General features: G+C 49.2%; 1 protein-coding gene across 3 annotated transcripts in view; it reads right to left on the bottom strand.

The window, feature by feature from the left end:
- The window catches only part of RIN3 (Ras and Rab interactor 3), a 186666-nt gene that overhangs the window by 42480 nt on the left and 118294 nt on the right, over window positions 1-25892 (bottom strand). For all 3 annotated transcript variants that reach the window (XM_010384501.2, XM_030931174.1, XM_010384502.2), the window contains exon 5: window positions 6369-6460. In XM_010384501.2, coding sequence (XP_010382803.1) covers window positions 6369-6460 — 92 coding nt within the window. The remainder of the gene's footprint in view (window positions 1-6368; window positions 6461-25892) is intronic.

Here is a 25892-nt window from a genome sequence, read left to right as displayed (position 1 = left end):
AAACACTAAAAAATCCAATGAGGTCAGTGAATAAATATTCATGTGGCATCCCAAAGACAGAGGCTGTTGTACATACAAAGTCAAGTTTTCAATGAATTATTAATAACTAGGAAAATGCTCATCATCTGATGTAAAGGAAGAAGCAAGTTACAAGCAAACTTGGAAGAGCCACAGATCAGACGCCTTTTCCTAAACATATTTTTAAAGTATTAAACACATACACACTGCAACATGTTTGAAAACCACTGCGAGTAATCCCTATTCTCTAAATTCCTTTGACACTTGTAATCAACGGCTGAATATAGCTGAGTGCTGAATTGTTCCTCCTGATGTTAGTTTTCTGGGCTCGACTAACTGGTAAGCTTTTAAAGTCCAAGATTACACCTTATATAGCCTGCACTTTCGAACGCTGGCTTTTCCAAGTCTGAATTTGGACTTTCTTATGTCGGCTCACGAAGGCACACTGTGAGCCATCACATGGCACTCGGCCTGCAAATCAATAGCTGAGTTTCAGCAACATCATCCCTATCTCAACAGCAGGCCTGGTGCAACTCTTTGGTTATTTGTTGCATTCTTGTCATAGGAAAATGAGTGGCATGCCAAAAAATAAAACTGATGACACTAATGACAAGAAACACATATGCCTCATGAACTTCCTAGAACAACAAGATCGTACAGCTGACTGGAAACCCAGGAAATCTTTAGCCTTAACTAGATAATCCTTGGCTCTGGGCTCTAGGGAAAAAAGTAGAAGTCACAAATATATTCACACAAAATCAGAAGGCAAGAAACCAAAACTGTATTTTCAGTTGCGTCTAGGTGTATCAAGGAAAAGAAACTGGAAGGAAACACACCCTGAACTTGCAAGAGCGGTGAGTTTATGCGTGGTTTTCATCCTCAGCCTGTTCTGGTCTTGTCAGTTAAAAACAAACACACATGGCTGGGCGCTGTGGCTCATGCCTGTAATCCCAGCACTTTGGGAAGCCGAGGCGGGCCAGATCATCTGAGGTCAGGAGTTTGAGACCAGCCTGGACAACATGGTGAAACCCCATCTCTACTAAAAATACAAAAATTAGCCAGGCGTGGTGACCAGTGCCTATAATCCCAGCTACTTGGGAGGCTGAGGCAGGAGAATCGCTTAAAACCGTGAGGCGGAGGTAGCAGTGAGCTGAGATCATGCCACTGCACTCCAGCCTGGGCAAAAAGAGTGAGACTCCATCTCAAACAACAAACAAACAGACACAACATGCTTGACTTTTATTATAAGACAAAAAGGTGTCATAAGATAAAGCAGCACATGGCGGGCATGTGGAGGGCATGGTGCAGAGGGTGGGGCCCACTACCCTGCCTATTCCAATGCCAAATCCAGGCTTCCTTGGCAAAAGGGTGCCATGCTGTTTTCCACTGGAGGCACAGCAAGTAGAGGAAAGGGTTGAGGGGTGGGAAGTGGTGAGCAAGGCTGGCTGAGAATCAGGGCACAGTGCAGGCAGAGCACGGAGTTCAAACTGAGCAAGCCCTGAGTGTGAATTCAGCTTTTATTTACATTCCAAAATGAGGAAAGCCCTTTAGTTGATCTCTCTTTCTCTCTCTGGATAACAGCTTTATTGAGACATCACTCACATACCACACAGTTCACTCATTTAAAAAGCACGCCTGTGTTTTTCAGTATATTCATCAAGTTGTGCAACTCTCACCACAATCAATTTTAGAGCACTTTTTTTTTTTCTTTTTTTAAGACAGAGTCTCGTTCTGTCACCCAGGCTGGAGTGCAATAGCATGATCTTGGCTCGCTGCAACCTCCACTTCCTGAGTTCAAGTGGTTCTCCTACCGTAGCCTCCTGAGTAGCTGGGATTATAGGCATATGCCACCACACCCGGCTAATTTTTATATTTTTAGTAAAGATGGGGTTTTACCATGTTGTCCAGGCTGATCTCGAACTCCTGACCTCGTGATCCGCCTGCCTTGACCTCCCAAAGTTCTGGGATTACAGGCGTGAGCCACTGCACCCAGCCCTTAGAGCATTTTGTATCACCCCAAAAGAAACCCCATGCCTATTAAGCAGTCACTCTCCATTCCCCTTTCCATCCAGCCCCTGGCAATCGCTAATCTGCTTTCTGTCTCTATGGATTTGCCTATTCTAGACATTTTATTCAAATGGAACTGTAGCATATGTGGTCTTTTGTATCAGCTCCCTTCACTTAGCATGTTTTCCAGGTTATTCCATGCAGCACCATGTGTCAGTCCCTGCACTTCATTCCTTTTTATAGCTGAATCAACACTTCAGACTCCTTAACTTTCCATTTCCTTATCTGTAAAACGGGCTTTTATGTGAATAAATGAGATAATGTATGTGTGGGCGTGTGGCAATGAATTTGCCTCCCATTGTCCTTTTGGTCTTCCCTGAAATGCTGACTATACAAGATAACCCCTGGCTCACAGGGCCTCAGCACTAGGCTGGCCAGGGATCATCTGGATTCTCCTTGGACAATCTGAATGAAGAACAGTGGTTAGGTAGGGCTGTGAGCTGAGTCAGAGCCCTGCTGGTCGGGCAACCAGGGGAGTAGGAATCTGAGTCAGCAAGGAGGCCATATACAGGGAGCAAGGGGCTGGCATGTGTGACAGAGCAGCTGCGGTCACCCACAAAGCCCAGCTAACCCTCCATCTCCATTTCTCAGAGGGTCCCTGGTGTCCTTTCTCTGAGTCTCTTTTTTATGCTAGTTTGAGTGGGTCTCACTTCTTTTCCACCAAAGTCCCTTCCTAGAACAATGTGTGATATGCCAGGCACAATGCCTAGTGTGTCAGGGCCCTTGACAAATGCTGCACTTTCCATATTTATTATCACTGTTTCATATGAAGGTTGGCAGGGCCCAAGCCTGCCCATGCCAGGGCCAAGGTCTCTGGCCTTTGATAGGATGTGCTCCTTCAGCTCTGGGTCTCCAGCCGTTTGGGAGATGACTGTAAAGTGAACCTTTCCTTGGCTCCAGGGAAAAATGATTGTGGTGAGTTTGGCTTCATGTCTTTCAGCACTCAGGGACACCAGGTCTACACAGATCCCTTGAGCTCTTAAGCTGCAACACACTCAGCTTCCATTTAAATCCTGTTCTCAAGGAAGTAAGTGCTGACGATGAATCTGAACTGCTGTTGGCTTCCCAAATGGAAATCTCCCTTCTCCACTTCCTCCTTATACCTAAGATCAAATTCTCTGAGGAGAGAAGGCCTTGTCTATTCCAGAAAGGGATGCAGTTCTTCCAGGAGGAACATCTCCCTTAACGAAAAAACCGTGTTCCTAGGCCTTAGGAGAAGCTGCACTCTTGCAGGTGAGAGGAACCTGTAGGGAGTCTCCCGGCAGTCAGTCCTAGGGATGCCTAAACTCCATAGTGGGGTCAAGAGGTGCAGCAATGTGTCATAGACTGAGGCCATGCATCCCTTACTCTACCAACATGGCCTGCAAACTGGCCACTGACTGCTCGTTGCAAAAACAACAGAGAAGGTGGGGAGGTGCAGCTGAGGAGCAGTAGAAAAGCTGTGCTCAGAGACAGAAAGCCCTTGGTACAAATCCTGTCTGGGGCACTTTACAGGTGTGAGCCACCATGCCCAGTCCTGAGGATTTCTTCAGGGAAAAGTGGAGCATGTTTCACGTAGCTGGTCAAGAACCGCTGAGGACAGAAAGCCTTTGGTGCAAATCTCGTCTGGGGCACGTTAGACAAGGTTCCCAGCGGGGCTAAAACTTGGTGTTCTAACTTTTTTTTTTTTTTTTTTTTTTTTTTGAGGCAGAGTCTCAGTGTGTTGCCCAGGCTGGAGTGCAGTGGGGCAATCTCAGCTCACTGCAACCTCCGCCTCCCAGGTTCAACCAATTCTCCTGCCTCAGCCTCCAGAGTAGCTGGGATTACAGGCACACGCCATTACGGCCAGCTAATTTTTGTGTTTTTAGTAGAGATGAGGTTTCACCATATTGACCAGGCTGATCTTGAACTCCTGACTTCAGGTGATCCCCCCGCCTCGGTCTCCCAAATTGCTGAGATTATAGGCATGAGCCACCACGCCTGGTCAGTGTTCTATCTTTAAAATGCACAAAAATGACATAAGACAATGCCAAGTGCTCTGCAATGGTCAGTGTCATTGAACCCCTAGGGGGAGGTCATCTGCACCTTACAAAAGTGCAAATTACAAAACTGTCACCTGTCCCACATCCAAGATCCTGGGAGGGTAAGAGCCCAACAACTAAATTCTGGGAAGCAAAGTTTAATAGCAAGTTTATTCCCAATAGCAACTGAAAACTTGCCCTTAGGGTTATAACTGGGTAAATTAGACCTAGAAGAATTTGGATAAAGAGTTTAGAGGCGGCTGAGTGTGGTGGCTCATGCCTGCAATCCCAGCACTTTGGGAGGCTGAGGCAGGTGGATCATGAGGTCAGGAGTTCAAGATCAGCCTGACCAATATGGTGAAACCCCATCTCTACTAAAAATACAAAAATTAGCTGGGCGTGGTGGCACGCGCCTGTAGTCCCAGCTACTTGGGAGCCTGAGGCAGGAGAATTGCTTGAACCTGGGAGGCGGAAGTTGCAGTGAGCCAAGATCGCACCACTGCATTCCGGCCTGGGGGACAGAGTAAGATTCCGCCTCAAAAAAAAAAAAAAAAAAAAAAAAAGTAGTTAAGAGGCACCATGAGACGATGGCAGGTGTGGGAGCTAAATGGCCTGGGTTCATCCCAGCTCTGCCATATGCTGTGTGACACTGGACATGACTTAACGTCTTGTGCCTCAGTTTCCTCTGCCATAGAAGGGGAATTATAATAATAGTACTCGCTTTATAGGATTGTTTGAAGCTGCGCTGAGCCAATGGCAGCTAAAGGGGTTAGAACCCAGTCATTGCTCATGGAGCGCGAACACCCAAGGACCAGAACTCCTCCTGCTTCCCGGCCCCTGACCATGGCTGCCTTGTGGTATCTCTTGCATTGCTGCCCCTGATGGGCCCCTCTGAGCGGTGAACAGTGGCCTGGCTTGGGAACCAAGGGGTGTCTTCTTTGATCCCAGGTCTGCCCCTCACTTCCTCTGTGACCTGGTTCTGCCCTCTGGGTCACTGTTTCTTCCATTCCATCAACACTGGTGAACAAGGCACCAACGCTCAGCCCCATGGAGCACAGTGTCCTATGCATGGTTGAGTTTTACTAAAGATTGTTGATGAACTGCTTTGTTCGTAAATGTGACCTAGCGGCCCCAGGTTAAGGTCTGGGGCCTGCAGTGGCTTCTAAGCCGCTGTGTGGAACACGCTCTCCCTTTCCCTGTAAGAAATTCTCAGGGCCGGGCACAGTGGCTCACACCTGTCATTCCAGTACTTTGGGAGGCCAAGGTGGGAGGATCGCTTGGGGCCAGGAGTTTGAGACCAGCCTGGGCAACATGGAGAGACCATGTCAAAATATAAGAAATTAACCAGGCATGGTGGTGTGCGCCTATAGTCCCAGCTACTCAGGAGGTGAAGGTGGGAGGATCACCTGAGCCTGGGAAGTTGGGGCTGGGCTGAGCCATGATCATGCCACTGCACTCCAACCTGGGCAACAGAGTGAGACCCTGTTTCAAAAAAAAAAAAAAGAAAAGAAAAATAAAAAAAAAAATTATCTGCTCCTAACACATTCTGAAAGAGGCAGGTGGCCTGGCCTCTCAGCAGCTACAGACTTGGCATGCTTGGGCTTCCTGAGCGCCAGCGAGGTGAGGCCCTAGTTCTAGGTGGGCACCTGCTGACTGCATCCTTGTAGGGTGCTTGGCATCGCCTGTACATGGGAAGAGCTCACTAAATGTGAGTTCTTTTTGTAATTATGTGAAAGGGCTGGGGTCAGACACACCCTGTCCTCTCTCCCCTTCTTCTTTTCCTCTCCCCTGTTTATCCCTCAGGAACTCGGAAGAGTGGGGTGGGGCATGCTTAGGGTCAGTTGTTTGGGCACAGGACAGGCCCCCGTGAGGGCCACACTCAAGTTCATGGTCACATTCATGCTGCTTTTCCAACCGATGAGGGGCCAGGGCTGTGGTGGCTGCCAGATCCAGCTCTCTGGCCCCTACTTAGAAGGGCCCTGGGGTTGAGCTCGGCTTCTCCCAGGACCACACCAGCCTCTCTGGTCCTAACCAGGCCCTGCTCCCTTAGACCAAACGTGACTGGGCCTCAGGGCGTCCTGGGCAGCTGATAGAGGCGACTCTTTAGAAACGCCTCTGTCCATCTCCCTGTCACGCGGCTCGGCAGCCTGGGGCAGGGGTGTGGGTGGTCCCATGGGAGCTGGGACTCAGGCTGTCCTTCTGCACAGGCGGCCCCTGGGGCAATCCTAGGGCCCCAGTTCCTAATGCCCCACCAGCTCCCCTGGCCCCTTGGAGAGGACTCACCCAGACCCAGGTTGGCGATGGTCTCAAGGTCCGTGAAGCTGCTGGCCTCGAGGATGGCCTGGGGCAGCCGCAGTGTGAAGGGCAGTAAGTCTCTGTGAAGACACGAGGGGCGGAAGTCATGTCTGGGGCCACTGTGTCCATTCCCAGCCTCCACAAAGGAAGAGCCCTGGCAATCTCTGCTGGCTGCCGGGGTCTCCATACATCCTGGAAGCTTCCCTGGAGCTGAGGGGGAGACTCTGAGGTGGAAGGAGCATCCAGTCAACTCTAGGTCCTGAGCCAGCACCAGGGACCCAGAGAGGTGGAGACCCTCCTCAGGAGTTGGGGGGTGGAGTCACTGCTTCTTCTTAGTTTTCCTGGCCTGCTGAGCCCAGGCCAGCTCCTCTAAAGGCATTCTTTAGGGTAAAGTGAGTGGCCCACTCCTCCCTGCCCTCTGACTGCTGGTACACACTGAGATGTGCAGCGAGCACACAGTCAGGCATCTCCCAGCAAATGCACACTCAGGCAGCCCCTGACGAACACGATGAACACACAGTCAGGCATCTCCCAAAAAATGCAGAGTCAAGAAGCCCCCGATGAACGCACGGTCAGGCATCTCCCTGCAAATGCACAGTCAGGCAGCCCCCGATGAACGCAGTCAGGCATCTCCCAGCAAACGCGCAGTCAGGCAGCCCCCGACGAACGCACAGTCAGGCAGCCCCCGAAAAACGCACAGTCAGGCATCTCCTGGCAAATGCACAGTCAGGCAGGTTCATCTCATGGCTTTGGTCACAATAGGGAACTGTTCAGGATTTCCTCCAGAGATCTTCCAGAAGGATTTCGGACTGATGGGAAACAGGGGCCAGGAAAGGAAAACGGATGGCCAGGTCACGTGGTAGTTGAAGACACTGTGTGCTGAGCCCAGGGCTCCTGACTTTTGGCCCAGGGCTGTTTCACAGGGTCAGGAAGGGGAATGTGGCACTGCCAGGGCCCCAAGATGGGTGGTCCTGATTCTATGTTTCTTCCTAGTGTTTAAGGCCTGGGGACCCCCTTTCCAGCCATGTCTCCCGCTCCTTCCTCATTATCCCACCTGCCCTGTTCTCTGAGGCCATTTCCTCCTCTGTGAAGACAGGAATGGATGAGAGGGTGCCCAGCGTGGTTATCAAGACTTGGCAGCCACCACTATTTTCTTCACAACCTGTTCTACCCTCCCTTGCTCATGCTTCATCCACTTTCTCCCCAAATCCTGATGCCCACTGAAATCCCATCATCCATCATTTGCTGAGCCTCCCACCATGGCCTCAGCCAGAGCTACCTCCTCCCTGGGGTCTTCATGGCTTTGCTGTCTGCAACTCATCCTCCTGGCGACATGAGGCTGGGAGCCCTGGGAGCTCCTGGAATGGGTGGGGGCTGCCTTCCGGGTTTCCGAAGCCCTGCAGTGCTTAGCACTCACCATGAGGCTCCAAGGCCATTTGCTGAACAGACCTAGCCAAACTCAGGAGCTGAGCCGGAGGCATAGCAGAACAGAGACGGCCTGGGATGGGGCTGGCCCCTGCTGGGGCACCTCTGCTCAGCGATGTCAGCTTCTGTGGCCTCCCAGGTGCCCCCATGGCCTCTTGGGAAGCACTTCGATGGAGCTGGGACACTTGTGTTTACAGAAGAGTAGGACAGGGCAGGCTGTGGCACAGGTTCTGGGTCCTTTTCTCAGGTCTTGGGGGTGGCCTTGGGCTTCTCCACTGTCAAATGGGCTGGGGACCAGTCAGTTGACGTTGGCATCTTCTGTCATTGTTGTGTGATTCTGCTGCAACCCGGGGTCTTCTGATGGCCAGACTGGATGGGCCCTCAGTGCTGCACTCCCATCTCAGGCCCTGGCCCGCCACCACTAACCCCAGCTCAAATTCTGAAGGGTAGCAACATTCATCCCAAGTTGCCTCAGCTTACTTCGGTTACCTGGTGGCCTATCAGTGGGGTTTCCAATGGTTCCTCCATCGCCGTGAGTATCACAGTGGCCAGCAGAGGCTGCTCAGCTCATCTGTGCCACCCTGTGACTGCCAGGACAGCCTCCTACCACCTCATCATTCTACTCAGTCTGCTGCAGTTGCAGCTGCAGTCACACCCCAGACTCGAATCCCAGCATCCAGGGTCTCCCCCAGTCTGGCCTTGCTCTGCCTTTCTGGCTTGCTCCCCAACATCTGCTCTCCACAGTCCCTTCCCCACACTCGGGGGCCTCCTGCTGGCTCCCAAATGATCACGCTCAAGTTCCTCTGGTGGGTATTCCCCACTCATTTCCTGTCTCTGAGCTTACACATAGAGGGAACAATCCCTCATCCCCACCACCTACATCTACGATTCTACACATCCTTCAAGGCCACACCATGGACTCTTCTTCCTCCATGACCTGGGGTTCAAGGGTCTCATGCGTCTCTGCTTCTCCACATCCCAGCCAATTCGCCACTGCACCCAGGGGCGGCCTCTTCCGTCCAGAGGAAAGGACACACAGGATGTGGGTGTTTGCTGGACATCTACTATGTGTCAGGTGTGGGGCTAGGTGTTTTGGAGGCTTTAAGTGATATTCGTACTAAATCACAGGCACCCTGAGGGCAGGCATTAGTACCTCTGTTTTACAGGGGACACAGGGGCTCAGGGAGGTTAAGGGACTCGCCCAAGACCCCCCAGCCAGTAGTAAGTTTCTGACAGAAATATTAAAACATTTAAAAATATATACCAATATAAAATTTGATTATCTACAGGGTAAAACTTTCAATCAGTATCACAAATCATCTACTACTTTTTTTTTTAAGGAAAGGGAACTATCACTTGTTAAGCTTTATCAATCACTCACCAAGAGCTTTCCCTGTTATCCCACTTAACCCTTGAAGCAATCCTGTGATGTAAGTGCTGTTGTCAACGTTTGTTAAAACATTGGATTTTCTTTTTTAATTAGAAAAGAAAAACAGATTTATTGTAGTCAAAGTCATATAATACAAAAGTGCTTAAAATGTGCAGGTCCTCCATTCTCCAGAGGGTCCTGCTGTCTATCCCAGGGGTCCCCAACTCCCAGGCCACAGACTGGTGTCAGGCCATGGCCTGTTAGGAACTGAGTTGCACAGCAGGAGGTGAGCAGCGGGCCAGTGAGCAAAGCTTTATCTGTCTTGACAGCCACTCCCCATCCTCGCATTACCGCCTGAGCTCCACCTCCTGCCAGATCAGCGGCAACATTTGATTCTCATAGGAGCGCAAACTCTATATTGTGAACTATGTGAGTGAGGGGTCTAGGTTTTGTGCTCCTTCTGAGACTCTATGCCTAATGATCTGTCTTTGTCTCCCATCACCTCCAAATGGGACCATCTAGTTGCAGGAGAACGAGCTCAGGCTCCCACTAGTACTACATCATGGTGAGTTGTATAATTATTTCATTGTATATTTCAATGTAATAGTGAAAGAAATAAAGTGCACAATAAATGTAATGTGCTTGAATCTTCCCGAAACCATCCCCACCCCATCCCTGGCCATGGAAAAACTGTCTTCCACGGAAGTGGTCCCTGGTGCCAAAAAGGTTGGGGACTGCTGGTCTACACTCTGGAGAGTAACCTTGCTGGCCCTTCTTTAACGCACACATATGCGTGCCCAAGCACACATGTACTCACACCATTTATTTTACTATTTTTTATATATTTTTAATTTTTTTGTAGAGCTAGGGTCACACTATATTGTCCAGACCTGTCTTGAACTCCTGGCCTCAAGTGATCCTCCTGCCTCTGCCTCCCAAAGTGCTCGGATTACAGGCGTGAGCCACTGCGCCTGGCCCACATCACGTATTTTAAAAATGAAAATGGCACTATGTTCCATCTATTGCTCTGCAGCTTGCATTCTTTACTGAACAGTAAAGTGATCTATATAGTGAGCAAGTCCATATATGTATACTGGCGTCTATCTTTTTCTGTGCTGCAGAGTATCCCACGGGATAACCGTCATTTACTTAATTTTTTTTTTTGAGATGGAGTCTCGCTCTGTCGCCCAGGCTGGAGTTCAATGGCATGATCTTGGCTCACTGTAACCTCTACCTCCCAGGTTCAAGCAATTCTCCTGCCTCAGCCTCCTGAGTAGCTGGGTTTGCAGGCATGTGCCACCGCATCCAGCTACTTTTGTATTTTCAGTATAGTTGGGTTTTCACCACATTGGCCAAGCTGGTCTCGAACTCCTGACCTCAGGTGATCCACACAGTGGCCTCCCAAAGTGCTGGGATTACAGGTGTGAGACGCTGTGCCTGGCCACTATTTTTCTTCTTTTGATGGTCATCCAAGCTTGCTTTCTTTCTCTCTCTCTCTCCCTCCCTCCCTCTCTCTCTTCCTGTCTTTCTCTCTCTCTCTTTCTTTCATTAATGCTAACCATTACAGAGCTTACTAAGTGTCCAGGAGCAGTTTTAAGCACTTTACATATATTAGCTCTTTAAATCCTCTTACCAACTCCACGAAGCAGGTATTTTCCTTATGCTTATCTCACAGCTCCGAAGACTGGGGCACAGACAGACTAAGTGGCTTGCCCCTCTCCCACAGCTTGTAAGTTACAAAGCCCGCATCTGAATGGAGAGTTCAGGCTTGTAACCCCTAGACTACTTGTTTTCAGCAAAAAATTATTTCCTAATTGCCACTGGATCCAATTGCGCTGCAAAGAACGAATTGAGCACATCATCTTTCTGCCCTCAAGCTAGTATTCCTTTTTTCTTTTTTGAGACGGACTCTCACTCTGTTGCCCAGGCTGGAGTGCAGTGGTGTGATCTCGGCTCACTGCAACCTCCGCCTCCTGGGTTCAAGCAATTCTCCTGCCTCAGTCTCCTGAGTAGCTGGGACTACAGGTGTGCACCACCATGCCTGGCTAATTTTTATATTTTTTTAGTAGAGACGGGCTTTCTCTATGTTGGCCAGGCTGGTCTCAAACTCCTAACCTCAAGTAATCTACCTGCCTCAGCCTCCCAAAGTGCTGGGATTACAGGTGTGAGCCACCACACCTGGCCTCAAGCTAGTATTTCTACTGAATAACTTCCTAGATGTGAGTGAGTCTGCTGGGCCATAAGGTAGATATATTTGGAGAAATGACAGGATTTACCAAACTGATCCCCTTTTCCCAAGCTTGCTCCCATTTACACTCCATCAATGCCTATGATGGGCTGAGAAGTAAATGGTCCTAAGCTGCTGGAACAGCCTGTGCCGGTTCCTCCCAATTCTGTAATAAAAGACAGTAACTAAATACTCCAGTCCTCCAACCTCAGCTTCAGTGTGTCCTCATGGTGCCCTCCTGCTCTGTGACAAAGGTGGAGCCTGGAAAAATTGCCCAGTTTGGGGTCTAGAGGGCAAGCCAGTTTCATGCCTCAGTAAACATTAGCAGGGTGTGAAGATGGGGAAGGCAGCCGTTTGAAACTGGTGCTGCCATGCATGGCTTACTCATCTCCAAATGCCGAGTCCTTAGTCTTGGAAAATGCCAAGAAAAACCTCCAGACAGGGTGCTGGGGTGGTGGGGCCTCCGCCTAAACACTCACTGACAACAAAAGACCAAAAGGGAACTAGACACTTGTGAGGGACTCCACTGGGGCCGCCATACCCATTTATACTCTGCAGACTGCCTGGATCAGAATCATCTAGGGAGCTGCTAGAAATGCAGATTGCTAGGTTCCCAAGGTTCCCAACCAAGGGTGCCTAGCATCGGGTCTGGGGGTAGGCTGAGAATCCACTTGTTTTTTTTTTTTCTTTTTCTGGCACCCAGGCTGGAGAGAAGTGGTGCGAGCTCGGCTCACTGCAACCTCTGCGTGCTGGGTTCAAGCAATTCTCCTGTTTCAACCTCCCAAGTAGCTGGGATTACAGGTGCTGGGTTCAAGCAGTTCTCCTGCTTCAACCTCCCAAGCAGCTGGTATTACAGGTGCCTGCAACCGCCCCCGGCTAATGTTGGTATTTTTAGTAGAGACTGGGGTTTCACCTTGTTGTCCAGGCTGGTCTTGAACTCCTGACCTTCAGTGATTTGGCCTCTCAAAGAGCTGGGATTACAGGTGTGAGCCACCATGCCCAGCCAAGAATCTGCATTTTTAAACAGCTCCTGAGGGGATCCTGGTGCATGCAGCCTTCGGTGGGAATCACAGGCCCCCAAGGTCAGGGCTACTAAAAAAATATAAAAATTAAGCAACCTTCCTGATGTGTGTGTGTTTCCTCATAAACTATGAAATCCACTAAAAAGCATTCACAACAATAGGAATTTTTAAAATGGGATTTTTAGCTGGCTGAGTGCAGAGGCTCATGCCCCCTGTAATCTCAGCACTTTGGGAGGCCGAGGCGGGTGGATCGCCTGAAGGTCAGGAGTTTGAGACCAGCCTGGCCAACATGGTGAAACCTCAATCTCTACTAAAAATATTTAAAAAAATTAGGAGGGCATGGTGGCGGGCGCCTGTAATCCCACTTACGTGGGAGGCTGAGGCAGGAGAATCGCTTGAACCCAGGAGGTGGAGGTTGCAGTAAGCCGAGATCATACCATTGCACTCCAGCCTGGGCAACAATAGTGAAAATTCGTCTCCAGAAAAAAAAAAAAAAAAGGGATTTTTAGAATAAATATTCTGACATTTTCCCCACACTCTGGAAGGTCAGCTTGTGTGCTTCCCAGGGAGCCAGCGCCTCTCTCTGGAGGTCTCTGCTTTAGCTGGTGCTTTCCAAACCTTTGTAACCAGAGAGAAATACCTTTGACATCATGACACAGCATGTGTGCACACACACACACCCACACACCCACACACCCACACACCCACACACCACTGAAACAAAAGTTTAGCAAAACGAGACTTCTTCCAGCTACTTGAGATTCTGATAGTTTCTAGTCCAGTTTACTTTTTCATTAAAAAGAAAAAAGCCAGTCATGACCCACTAAACTGATTTTACAACCCCCTCTGAAGTGTTTTCCAACACTTAGCAATCAATTCTCCAACTCTCCAGACACCAACTGGGTACACAATTCAGCTCAATTCTGACACTAACTACCTGGATGTAGAGTTAGACTCTGCAGACTTAAGGCTTCCGTTCCCCCAGACTGCCCCACTTCAGATGCAGTTGCGTCTCAGGCCACCAGCGGGCTTCTGACTGGCCGGCTATAGATCAGAGCTTTCCAGGCACAGTGACGAGATTTCTCCTAGGGCAAGGATGCCCAGCCAGCCATCCCCTCCTCTTGCCATCTCCTCCTCAGGGACAGGAGGGTGGCAGCTTAGTCACAACACTGGGCACATCCTAGGGTGGGGCAGGCCTGAGAGGCTCCTCTCTTCCTTCCTCATTTTGGGTAATGGCACCCACTTCTTGCGGCTAATGACTGCAGTGCCCAGGGCTGTGCTGGGGATCAGGCCCCATGATCCTTGCAAGGTGCTGAGCAGAGCACCCCATGATCCTTGCAAGGTGCTGAGCAGAGCACCAAATAAATACTCAGGAAACCATCAAGCATGTTCGTCCTCCTGTCGTCAAGGATGGAAACCCCAGCTTTCCCCCTGCTCCCACCCTCAGTGGCTGCCCTCACCCCTCTGGTTCCCCTAGGCATTGCCTGGGACAGTCACCTCCACGCAGGGCCAGTATGGCTGCAGCAGCCCCTTGCTGGTCTCTGCTCTCCCCTTCCTTCAATCCCACCACCTGCTATGGCCAGGTTGCTCGCTGAAGAGCAGTCTGATATCAGCAACAGGCTCACAGCACCTGTGGAAGGAAGGCCCTGTGAAGCCCAGGCACAGCGTTCAAGGCTTTCCAAGCATCTTACCTCCCACCCATGATGCGGTTCTGCCCATGAAGCCACTCCTGAGGCTGCCCACAGCTTTCCCACTGCCAGGCGTTTGCCCATGCTGTCTCCTCTGCCTTAAGTTCCCTTCCTGCCCTTCCTTGCCTGGCTCCCAACATCACTCTTCCATAAAGAGGGCCTCATGTCTCCCATATGTGGAGGGAGGGGCTGGAAGGGGGCAGCACAGGCATCCTCCCAGCCACAGGCCTGGCAGTCAGTCTCCTGGGCAGAAGCAGCTGGGGCTTGTGGGTCACACACACTTGAGTTCAAATCGGCTCAGAACTTTGCTGTGACACCAAGGCAGGTCATATCCCCAGCCTCAGTTTCTTTATCTATAACAGCAATAAGAACATGCTTGATTGTTTTTTGAGCCCTTATTTCACACCAGGTGCTCTGCTAAACCCCTTCCAAGGATCATGGAGTCTGATCCTCAGCACAGCCCTGGAGGCTGGAGTCACTGTAGTGGTAATACCTTCCCCAAAGGTGTTATTGCTGTAGCGGTTAGAGGGAGCTCTGTGGGCAGTCACAGCACAAAGGCTCACTCAGCACAGATGCCCCATCAGCAGCAGCCAGTCACGAAATCACTGCTGACGCCCCACCCACCCTGATGGCTTTACCAGCTCTACACACCCATCCCCTAGCCTCAGTGGGGTTTGCCTTAAGTTCTGGCCCTTAGGACCATCAAGGATTGTCCTGGTGCTGGAGCCTCACACATGCCTAGGAGTGGCCCCAGGTTTACTTTATGCTCCAGAGTCGCCCATAGGGCCAGGTTGAGGTTGGGGTCACCCTGCAGTCGCACCCTCACTGGGCTTCTCCCACTCCCAATCCTGCTCCCCTACTCCCTCCTGCTTTCTCCTCCAGGGCAGTCCTGAAACATCCCTTGCATATGAATCCTGTCCCAAAGTCTGCCCCTAGGAGACCCCCAGCTAAGCAATTGGTATCATTCACCTGGAAGCAGTTCTCAAACTCTGGTCTGAGATAGGCTCATTATAAATGCAGATTCCGGCTGGGCGGGCGCGGTGGCTCAAGCCTGTAATCCCAGCAGTTTGGGAGGCTGAGATGGGCGGATCACGAGGTGAGGAGATCGAGACCATCCTGGCTAACACGGTGAAACCCCGTCTCTACTAAAAAATACAAAAAAAAAAACTAGCTGGGCGAGGTTGCCGGTGCCTGTAGTCCCAGCTACTCGGGAGACTGAGGCAAGAGAATGGCGTAAACCCGGGAGGTGGAGCTTGCAGTGAGCTGAGATCCAGCCACTGCACTCCAGCCTGGGCGACAGAGCGAGACTCTGTCTCAAAATAAATAAATAAATAAATAAATAAATGCAGATTCCTACTTTGGGAGGCTGAGATGGGCAGAATATTTGAGGTCAGGAGTTCAAGAGCAGCCTGACCAACATGGTAAAACCCTGTGTCTACTAAAAATACAAAAAAAAAATTAGCCGGAGGTAGTGGTGTGTGCCTGTAATCTCAGCTACCCAGGAGGCTGAGGCAGGAGAATCGCTTGAACTCGGGAGGTGGAGGATGCAGTGAGCCCAGATCATGCCACTGCACTCCAGCCTGGTGACAGAGTGACACTCCAACTCCCCACCCCCCAAAAAAATGCAGATTCCTGTGTCCCACCCCAGACCCACTGAATCAGGATCTCCTGGGAGGAGTCTGTATTTTTAACCCACTCTTCGGTGACTGTGGGACCCAGCCAGGTCTGGAAACCCTCTCTAGAGCCCTTATGCCAGTCCACTTAGGCTTTGCATTACTTTGGAGTGAGCATCTTGAAGCAGAACCTGTCTCCTTTTTTATGTCTGGGGGCAGAGGCTGCAGACAGAGCACAGAATGTGCTTCCTGGATTGAGAGGGACGGGGGTGTCCTGCTTTGGGGAATCTTCACTGTGCAGCTTGGCCCTCTGGGGGCTGCCATACTGCCATGGGGAATGAGCTCCAGGAACAGACTCCCAGCCCAGCCCCTGGGCCCCAGGTGCTCACTGACAAGAGCCTCTGGGAAGGGGAAGGGGCCTAGGTAGGCTTGCTCAGGACCAGGCCTGCGGTTCAGCATGATGCTGGGGACACATGTCTAACTAAACGCCAGGACTGACAAGTATCCACTGCAACACCCCTCTGTGCCATGTCCTGGAGGTGACACAAGGCATATGATATGCCTCTGCGACATCACCTGCTACCTCCAGGAGTTAGGCTCTGGAGGAGTCTGTAGGGCAAGATTTTAGAATTGTGCAACCACAGAGGTCTAGAACTTTGATGTTCCATCTTGGCTAACATCCCCTTGATAGGGGAGACAACTGGGGCCAGGAGAGGTCAGGTGACTTGCCCAGGTCACAAGCTTCTAAGTGATGGGTCTCCAACTCCAAGCCTGGGGCTCTCCCTCCCACAGCATCTCACTTCTGAGCTACTCACAAACTCAGGCCTTGGAGCTGATGCCCCCCAAAATATGGTGATGGCAGGCTCTGTGCCCTGTGGCCTCCTTAAGGGTACCCTGGGAGTTTGAGGGTAGGCCCAGGGGCACCTGCTTTTCTGGAACATGGAGGAAAGGCTGAGAGGTGACAGAAGTGAGCTTGGTGACCATGGCTCCAGAGCTCCCTGGACATAGATGAAGTCGCTGCTCCAGCAAACCCCTATGGCCCAATTCATGGAAGTAGAACAAGAGCACTGACTGGGTGTGGGACCGGGTGCTGTTTCTTTTGGGGGCTGGGGGCTGTTTCTTTTTTAGACAGGGCCATGCTTTGTCACTCAGGCTGGAGTGCAGTGGCACCATCTCAATTCACTGCAACCTCTGCCTCCTGGGTTCAAGCCATTCTCCTACCTCAGCCTCCTGAGTAGCTGGGATTACAGGCAAGTGCCACCACATCTGGTTAATTTTTCCATTTTTAGTAGAGATGGGGTTTTACCAAGTTGCCCAGGCTGGTCTTGAGAACTGACCTCAAGTGATCCACCCGCCTCGGCCTCCCAAAGTGCTGGGATTACAGGTGTGATCCACTGAGCTGGGTCGGTGCTGTCTCTTTCCATGTGCTTCTTATTCCCTTCTTCAGCATCAACATAACGATATTATCATTCCTATTTAACAGAAGAGCAAGTTGAGGCTCAGAAAAATTAAATAACAAGCTCAAGTTCTGGGCTTTGCAATTATGTCATCATTTGTTCATTCACAGCACCTAACATGTGCCAAACACTGTAAGGCTTCTTCCACTATGGCTAGGAGCTTGGAACCCACCTCTCTGAGACCCTAACATGTCAGGCTGGTACCAAGGGCCAGGAGGCCTCTGATGTTTTGCCCTGTGGGCCTACAGGCATCAGAATTATTGCAGGATGCATACAGTGAGGCCTCTGGAGCAGACAGTGGACTTTGGAGATGTGTCTGGTTTGAAACCCTGCCTTGCCATTTACCAGCTGGGCAAGTGACTTCTCTCAGTCTCAGTTTTCTCATCTGTAGAATGGGGATAATGAGAGCATTTACCTCCTGAAATTGTTCGCAAAATTTAAAAAGAGAATGGCTATAAAAGCCCTTAGCACAGTGCTAGGTACCTGGTGTGCCCTTAAGAGGCAGCAGCTGTTAGCATCAACTATTACTGGGGAAGGAAAACAGGGTCTCCAGGCAGGGAACATAAGGCCAGTTCGCACTTCAGCTATGACAGGAAATATCTTCGCCATAGGGCGCAGGCCAAGTAGATGACTTTGTAACTTTACTTCATCCTCTTCATTTACATAGGGTGTACCCCAAGTAACCAATGGAATCCTCTAGAGGGTATTTAAACTCCCCCAAATTCCATAACAGTGCCCTTGAGGCCCTATGCTTGGGCCCACTCCCACACTGTGGAGTGTACTTTCATTTTCAGGAAACCCCTTCATTCCTTCCTTGTTTTGTTCATGCGTTTTGTCCAATTCTTTGTTCAAGACGCCAAGAACCTGGACACCCTCCACTGGTGACATATTTTGGCGAGCAGGTGGGGAGGAAGAGGTAAGTCCAAAGTTTGGGATTTCTTTTTCTCCTTTCTCCTTTTCCTTTCTGCTCCATACAGGGGAATCAATATCTCTCTCTCTCTCTCTCTGTCTGTCTCTCTCACTCTCTCTCTTTTTCTTTCCAACTCAGGATCCTTGGTGGGCAGCGCCTAAACAAAAGCAACTGCAGTTTTCTGGCCATGGCCAGTGAAACGAAGGGGTTTCCATGTGGAGAAGCCTAAATGTCACCGCCCGGTTCACTTAAGGGACCGGGGTCTTTTCGTGTTTTTTCCCCTCTCTTTCTTTTTCAGTCTTTCAGTGGCTGTTTCCCAGTAGTTCCTTGGAAATTGAGGGTAATTGGCTGGGGTCACTCCTCAGTATTGCCTGAAGGCCTAGGAATGAATGGGAATAATTGCCCTGTCCAGAATGGGAAAGGATTCTTTTTTTAAAAAACTCTTTTCTGAGTGTGGTCCCTGATCCCTACCTGTGGCACAGCTCAGAGCAAACTTGCATGTTTCAGGACTTAAACCTTCTTTTCTTATGCTAAATTCTTCCCTTCTCCTATTCAACTGGCTAAGGGCAAAAGAAACCCACCCAGCCTCCAGTTCCTATCATTAAAATTCACAGAAGAGGAAGCATGGGAAAGCGTGGCCTTATCAAATTACAAGGATGTTAAAACTCAGGGATTACACCCAGGTACCAAAGGAAAACTCATAGCAGGCTCTGGAGGGAACACATGCAGAGTGGTGCCAGTGCCCACCTAAGGTCAGAGACATCTGACACTCTAAGATTGGAGCCCACAGGAGGATGCTCTGGGGGATCCTGCAGACCTCAACCTCCTCAAGGGGGATGCTCTTGGCAGAGGTTCTGAGGTCTAGTACTAAGCCCTCCTTAGAATTTTCTCTTGCAGTTGCAATGCTGCTTGGCCCCCAAATTGTTTAGAATCTGGAGTTTACTGTCTACTGGGAAAGTGGGATGGCACTGCATGGATCCCACTTGTGCTGCTGTTGTTAAGAACAAATAGTTCCTCTCCAAAGGGTTTTGGTTCCTGGTTCTTTGTTCTATTCTAAAAGGTAATCTTACCCATTCATCTATCAACCCTCCCTATCTCTGAGGTGCCTAAACACACCCAAGATATACTGTATCTGTCCTCCCTGTCAAACGCCTACCCTCGCCTCCTTTGATGATGTCAACAGTAGCCAATCAGAATTAGCCTAGATTGTGGGGTCCGACCCCAGCCCACAGTGGGAGGACACAGGAACAGGGTCTGCTTCAGGGATAAAAACTCCTGGTCTCTTTTGTTTTGCACACTCTCCCTTGCCTCTGCTTTGCATGCAGGAAGCGACCTTCTATAGAAGTAAATTGCCTTGCTGAGAAAACTTCTGCCTGAATGCTGGGTTCACTTTGCAGCACTGACAATTTGTTTCTAACAATCTGGTGCCTTGCCCAGGATTCCCATTCTCCTCTGGGGAAGGGGTCTCTGGTCATCTCCCAGGGAGAGACGCGTCCCACTGCCTCATTGAGGTGGCCTCAGGGGCTAGAGATCGGGAACCCACCTGCTGTGACGAATAAATCCGGACTCTCGGCAACGCGGGAAGGAAAGGCTTGCCTACAAATACCGTGGCGACCAGGTAACTTTGCACACAAGACCAAAGTAAGAAAAGCCATGGGGGCGGTGAAGTATTTCCTTGGTGGTTGGAATATCTCGGAGGTTGAAAGTGCATGAATGATCACAGGCACTACTGCTTGTGGTGCTGCTTGTATGAATGGTGATAGGCATTACTGCTGTCTGGGGTGAGTGGGTCCTATCTGTGGTTCTGTGGTCACCTCATCTTCATATGGCTTAGGACAGATCCTGCCGTGGGGCTTATGCTGGCATGCCAATGCTAAGAGGGACCTAATTTCCCATGAGGGAAGTGGCCAGATAGGATAAGGCAAATGGAAAGGAGTGCAAGAAACCTCCATTAATGGGGGTTGAGCCTCTAGAGAAAAGGGAAGGCAAGAGATCTCTAGTAAGAGAGACTGGGCCACACACACACTCAAGGGGGCATCCCAAACCTCCACGATGGGAAACACTCCTAGTACAACAGGAAAAGGTAAGGACGGGGATAGTCAGATCCCCTCTGATAGTTCTTTAGGTCTCATGCTAAAATGCTGGAAGGAGAATGAGAGTACTAGGCACAAGAAAAAGCAACAGATGATAAAATATTGTTGTTTCATTTGGGCCAAGGAACCCATCCTCAAACCGTCTTCTTGCCAAAATAGGGATCAGATGAGGATTGGGTCTGTTAACTTTTAATTCAGTATGTGAATGACAAAAGTCTGGTCTCACAGGAAGAAAGAGACTATGCCCTCTGCTGGAGAAAACAACCTGTTCTCCTCTTTCCCCTAAAGAATGCAGGGGAAGGATCAGATGTCACACTCCCCAAAGTAGGCGTAGTAAAACCAACCCCTAGGCAGAGGGATTCCAATGCCTGGAACCCTCTAAACCACCTTTCTCCATTTAATTCCCCCCCACTTGACCTGCCCCCTTCACAGGCAGCTGCTGCCACCCTGGACTCGGTCCCAGATCCTTCTGCTACTCCTATTATTCCTCCCCGCTTATACTCTGACTCTTGGGAATTACCGCCACCCCATGAGTCTGTTCCTTGTGAGCCTAAGTATCCTTCCCTAAAGGGACTACCATGTAAGAAGGATATTCAAAATCCTCCTTTCCCCTTTACCTCTAAGGAATCAGCTCTGACTCACTTCCCTTTGAGAGAGGCGCCCCAGGGAGGAGGAGCTGTTGGCTTTGTAAATGCTCCCTTGACTAGTTCAGAGGTTCAAGGTTTAAACAAAGAACTGAAGCCACTGCTAGATGACCCATACGGGGTAGTAGATCAATTCCTAGGCCCCCAGTTATATACCTGGGCCAAATTAATGTCCATCCTGGGTGTCCTCTTCTCAGGGGAAGAAAGGGGGATGATTTGCAGGGCTGCTATGACAATTTGGGAATGTGAATATTCTCCTGGCCAAAACGTTCCTGCAGCAGACCAGAAATTCCCAGCCCAAGATCCTCAATGGGATAATAACGCAGTCCACAGGGAAAACATGAAAGATCTTAGGGAGATGGTAATTAAAGGAATTCGGGAGTCAGTGCCCCAGGCTCAGAATCTTTCCCGAACATCTGACATACAACAGGAAAAAGATGAAGGGTCCATGAAACTTTTAGAAAGGCTAAGGGAACAGATAAGGAAATACGCAGATTTAGATCCAGAAGACCCTCTTGGGCAAGGAATATTAAAGCTACATTTTGTCACAAATAGCTGGCCAGACATAGCGAAGAAGTTGCAGAAACTAGAAAACGAAAAACCGATCCATAGAGGAATCCCTAGGAGAAGCCCAAAAAGTATATGTGAGGAGAGATGAAGAAAAGCAAAAACAAAAAGCAAAACTTACGCTATCCACCTTCCAACAGACGGCTTCAAGCCCATACGCTTCTAAACAGACTCCAGGGGGCCAGGAATTATAAAAGGTCCAAACCCCCTTTGGAGGACCCAAGCCTCCAACTAGGGGACCCAGACCCTCAGCTACCAGGCCCTCTAAAGAGTATCGGGGAGGAAGTTCAAAGAATCCTAGGACTGAGGGAGAGGGAGGACAGGATAGGTGCTTTAAATGTGGAAAAGAAGGCCACTTCAAAAGAGAATGCCCTGAGTGGGGGAAGGAAAAAGAAATTTGTCTGCTCATGGCATTTGAGGAGGAATAGGGGAAGTTAGGGGCTCTGTCTTTTCTATCTCGAGTCCCAATACAAGCCCTTGATAAATTTAGAGGTGGGATCCAAACATGAGCTTATTACTTTTCCTTTTTTTTTTTTTTTTGAGACGGAGTCTCGCTCTGTCGCCCAGGCTGGAGTGCAGTGGCTGGATCTCAGCTCACTGCAAGCTCCGCCCCCCAGGTTCACGCCATTCTCCTGCCTCAGCCTCCCGAGTAGCTGGGACTACAGGCGCCTGCCACCGCGCCCGGCTAGTTTTTTTTGAGTTTTTTTAGTAGAGACGGGGTTTCACCGTGTTAGCCAGGATGGTCTCGATCTCCTGACCTCGTGATCCGCCCGTCTCGGCCTCCCAAAGTGCTGGGATTACAGACTTGAGCCACCGCGCCCGGCCAGCTTATTACTTTTCTAATAGACTCAGGGGCTGCTAGCTCCTCTCTTTGCTCTCAGCCCTCTAATTTTATATTAGAGGAACTTCTTGTCTCAGGGGCAAAAGGGGAAGGATTTAAAGCCAAAGTTTTAGAAGAAACAGAAGTTAAACACAAAAATCGATCAGCTAGTATTAAATTCCTGCTAATCCCCGAAGCAGGAACAAACCTGTTAGAAAGAGACCCAGTGTTAAAACTAGACACAGGCTTGCATGCCTGCCCTGAAGGATCTGTCACTTCATTAAACCTGCTCACCGTCGCAGAAGAAAGTTACATTCATCCCAATGTGTGGTCAAAAGAAGGGAACAGAGGGAAACTATGAATCTCCCCCATTCATATGAAGTTGAAAACTCCTGGGGAAATAGTAAGGAGAAGGCAACATCCAATTCTTCTAGAAGGCAGGATAGGCTTGAAAACTGTGACTGAAGCTCTTATTTAGGATAAGTTATTTGAACCCTGTATGTCTCCATATAATACCCCAATAGTATCTGTAAAGAAATCTGATGGATCATATTCACTAGTACAAGACCTCTGGGCCATTAACCAAATAGTCCAAACCACTCACCTTGTTGCCCCCAATCCGTACACTATCCTCAGCAAGATTCCATGTGACCTGGTGTACAGTAATAGATTTAAAGGATGCCTTTTGGGCATGTCCCTTGGCTGAAGACAGCTGAGACATATTCGCTTTTGAATGGGAAGATCCTCATTCAGGGCAGAAACAACAATACTGCTGGATGGTCCTGCCCCGAGGATTTACAGACTCTCCTAACCTGTTTGGCCAAATTCTTGAACAAGTTTTAGGGAAAATATCCGTCCAGAGTCTATATGCATGCTCCAATATACAGATGACATACTTGTGTCTGGGGAAGTCATGAAACAAGTATCTGATTTCTCCATCAGTCTCCTCAATCACCTGCAAGGGAAGGGATTACGGGTATCAAAGGGGAAGCTCCGATTTGTAGAGTCAGAAGTCAAGTACTTAAGGCACCAGGTAAGTGTGGACAGGAGAAAAATAACACCTGAAAGAGTCAAAGGAATTGTGTCCTTACCTCTGCCTAGTACAAAACAAGAGCTTAGAAAATGTTTAGGCCTAGTTGGATGTTGCCGCTTGCGGATTGATTCCTATGCTCTAAAAGTCAAGTCTCTGTACTCCAAGCTTACCCAAGAAAAACCTGACCCCCTCCTTTGGGCCTCAGAGGAAGTCAATGATTTTAAAGAATTAAAACACTTATTCAAAACTGCCCCTGTTTTAGCTTTGCCTTCCCTCGAACAACCATTTCACCTCTTTGTCAGTGTAAATAAGGGAGTAGCTTTAGGGGTGCTCACCCAAGAACATGGGGGCCACCTGCAGCCTGTGGCCTTTTAATCAAAAATTCTAGACCCAGTAACCTGTGGATGGCCCGGATGTATTCAATCTATAGCAGCCACTGCTTTGTTGACTGAGGAACGTAAAAAGCTAACCTTTGGGGCTAAATTAATTGTTAGCACATCTCATCAAGTTACAACAATATTAAAACAAAAGGCAGGTAGATGGCTTACTGACTCAAGAATTCTAAAATATGAAGCCATTCTATTAGGAAAAGATGACCTCACTGTCACCACTGACAGTGCCCTTAACCCTGCTGCTTTCCTAACTGGGAATCCGAACCCCAAAGATCCTGAACATGGCTGCCTAGATCTCATTGATTACCATTCTAAGGTTAGACCTGATTTAAGAGAAATTTTAAAACAGGACGTCATCTTTTTATAGATGGCGCATCCCGGGTGGTTGAAGGAAAAAGACAGAATGGATAGTCTGTCATAGATGGAGAAGTTCTTGCTGAAATAGAATCTGGAAGACTGCCAAATAATTGGTCTGCTCGGACTTGTGAATTGTTCATGTTAATTGGGCTCTAAAATATTTACAAAAGCAAGAAGGTACCATCTATACCGACTCCAAGTATGCCTTTGGGGTAGTGCACACCTTTGGAAAAATTTGGACTGGGCAGGGCCCAATTAACAGCAAAGGTCAGGACTTTGTCCACAAATAGTTAATCACTCAAGTTTTAAAGAGCTTACAATGATGAGAAGAAATAGCTACTGTGCATGTCCCAGGGCACTGAAAAGTTCTACCTTTGAAAGCCAAGGGAATAACCTTGCGGATCAAATTGCAAAACAATCTGCCATCTCTCAAAAAGCGCCTATCTTCCACCTGACTGCCTGTCTCTCTCCCCCAGTTGCAATCCCTATCTTTTCTCCCACTGAAAAGGAGAAGTTAGAGAAACTAGGGGCTAAGGAAAACTCAGAAGGGAAGTGGGCTTTTCCAGACCCAAGGGAAATGCTTTCCAAACCACTTATGAGAGAAATCCTGTCCCAACTACACCAAGGGACTCACTGGGGACCTCAAGCTATGTGTGATGCAGTTCTCAGAGTCTATGGATGCAATTTACACCTTCGCAAAACAAGTTGTGGCCAGCTGCCTAACATGTAAGAAAACAAACAAACCAGCCCCAAGGAAACAACCTTTTGGGGGCAGAAGCTCAGGATTAAGGCCATTTCAAAGCATTCAAGTTGACTATACTGAAATGGCCCCACTAGGTTGCCTTCAATACCTAACAGTAATATTAGACCACCTCACTCATTGGGTTGAAGCCATTCCCCTCCCCAGTGCAACAGCTAATAATGTGGTTAAAGTATTACTAGAGAACATAATACCTCAGTTCAGGCCAGTAGAAAACATGGGACTCAGACAATGGGACTCACTTTACTGCAAATATCATTAAAGTGCTTACTCAAGCTTTAGGAATCAAATGGGAGTATCATGCCCCCTGGCATCCATCCTCATCAGGAGGAGTAGAAAGGATGAATCAGACTCTAAAAAATCATCTAAGTTAATTTTAGACACTCCATTACCCTGGACTAAGTGTCTCTCCATCGTTCTACTCAGGATCCGAACTGCCCCTCGAACAGACGTTGGCCTATCCCCTTATGAAATGCTCTATGGGTTGCCATACTTAAGTTCCACTAGTGACATTCCCACTTTTGAGACCAAAGATCAATTCCGTAGGAATTACATACTTGGTCTATCTTCTACTTTATCTTCCCTCAGGACTAAAGGTCTCTTAGCGCAAACCCCGCCTCTTGAGTTTCCAGTTGATCAGCACCGGCCCGGAAACTACGTCCTCAATAAGAGCTGGGAAGAACAGCAACTTGAACCATCCTGGGAGGGACCATATCTAGTGCTCCTAACAACTGAAACTGCAGTGCGAACTGCCGAGAAAGGATGGACCCATCACACCCGAGTCAAGAAAGCACCGCCCTCTCCAGGGTCATGGGCCATGGTCCCAGGGGAAAATCCTACCAAACTAAAGCTAAGGAAAGTTTAATTCTCTTTCATCTATTCTGTTACTCCTTCTTCTTTCCTTGTTCTCTAGCTAGCCACCTCATTATTAATGTAACTAGATCAGACTCACCCCAGACGATTACCTTTGATGCTTGTTTAGTTATACCTTGTGGGGATCTCCAAAGCCAGAGACAGCTTACAGCAGCGGATAAATATCTCTGCCCCTCCAAAGCAGATGTTTCTAGATTGTATAGGTTTCCGTTTTGTCCAACTTGGGACGAAGTCGTTTGGGTCACTCAACGCCAAGATTGGG

This window comes from Rhinopithecus roxellana, chromosome 5 (genome assembly GCF_007565055.1).
Source record: "Rhinopithecus roxellana isolate Shanxi Qingling chromosome 5, ASM756505v1, whole genome shotgun sequence".
NCBI lineage: Eukaryota > Metazoa > Chordata > Mammalia > Primates > Cercopithecidae > Rhinopithecus > Rhinopithecus roxellana.
The sequence above is the reverse complement of the archived record's forward strand: the minus strand, read 5'-3'. Positions and strand labels throughout refer to the sequence as shown.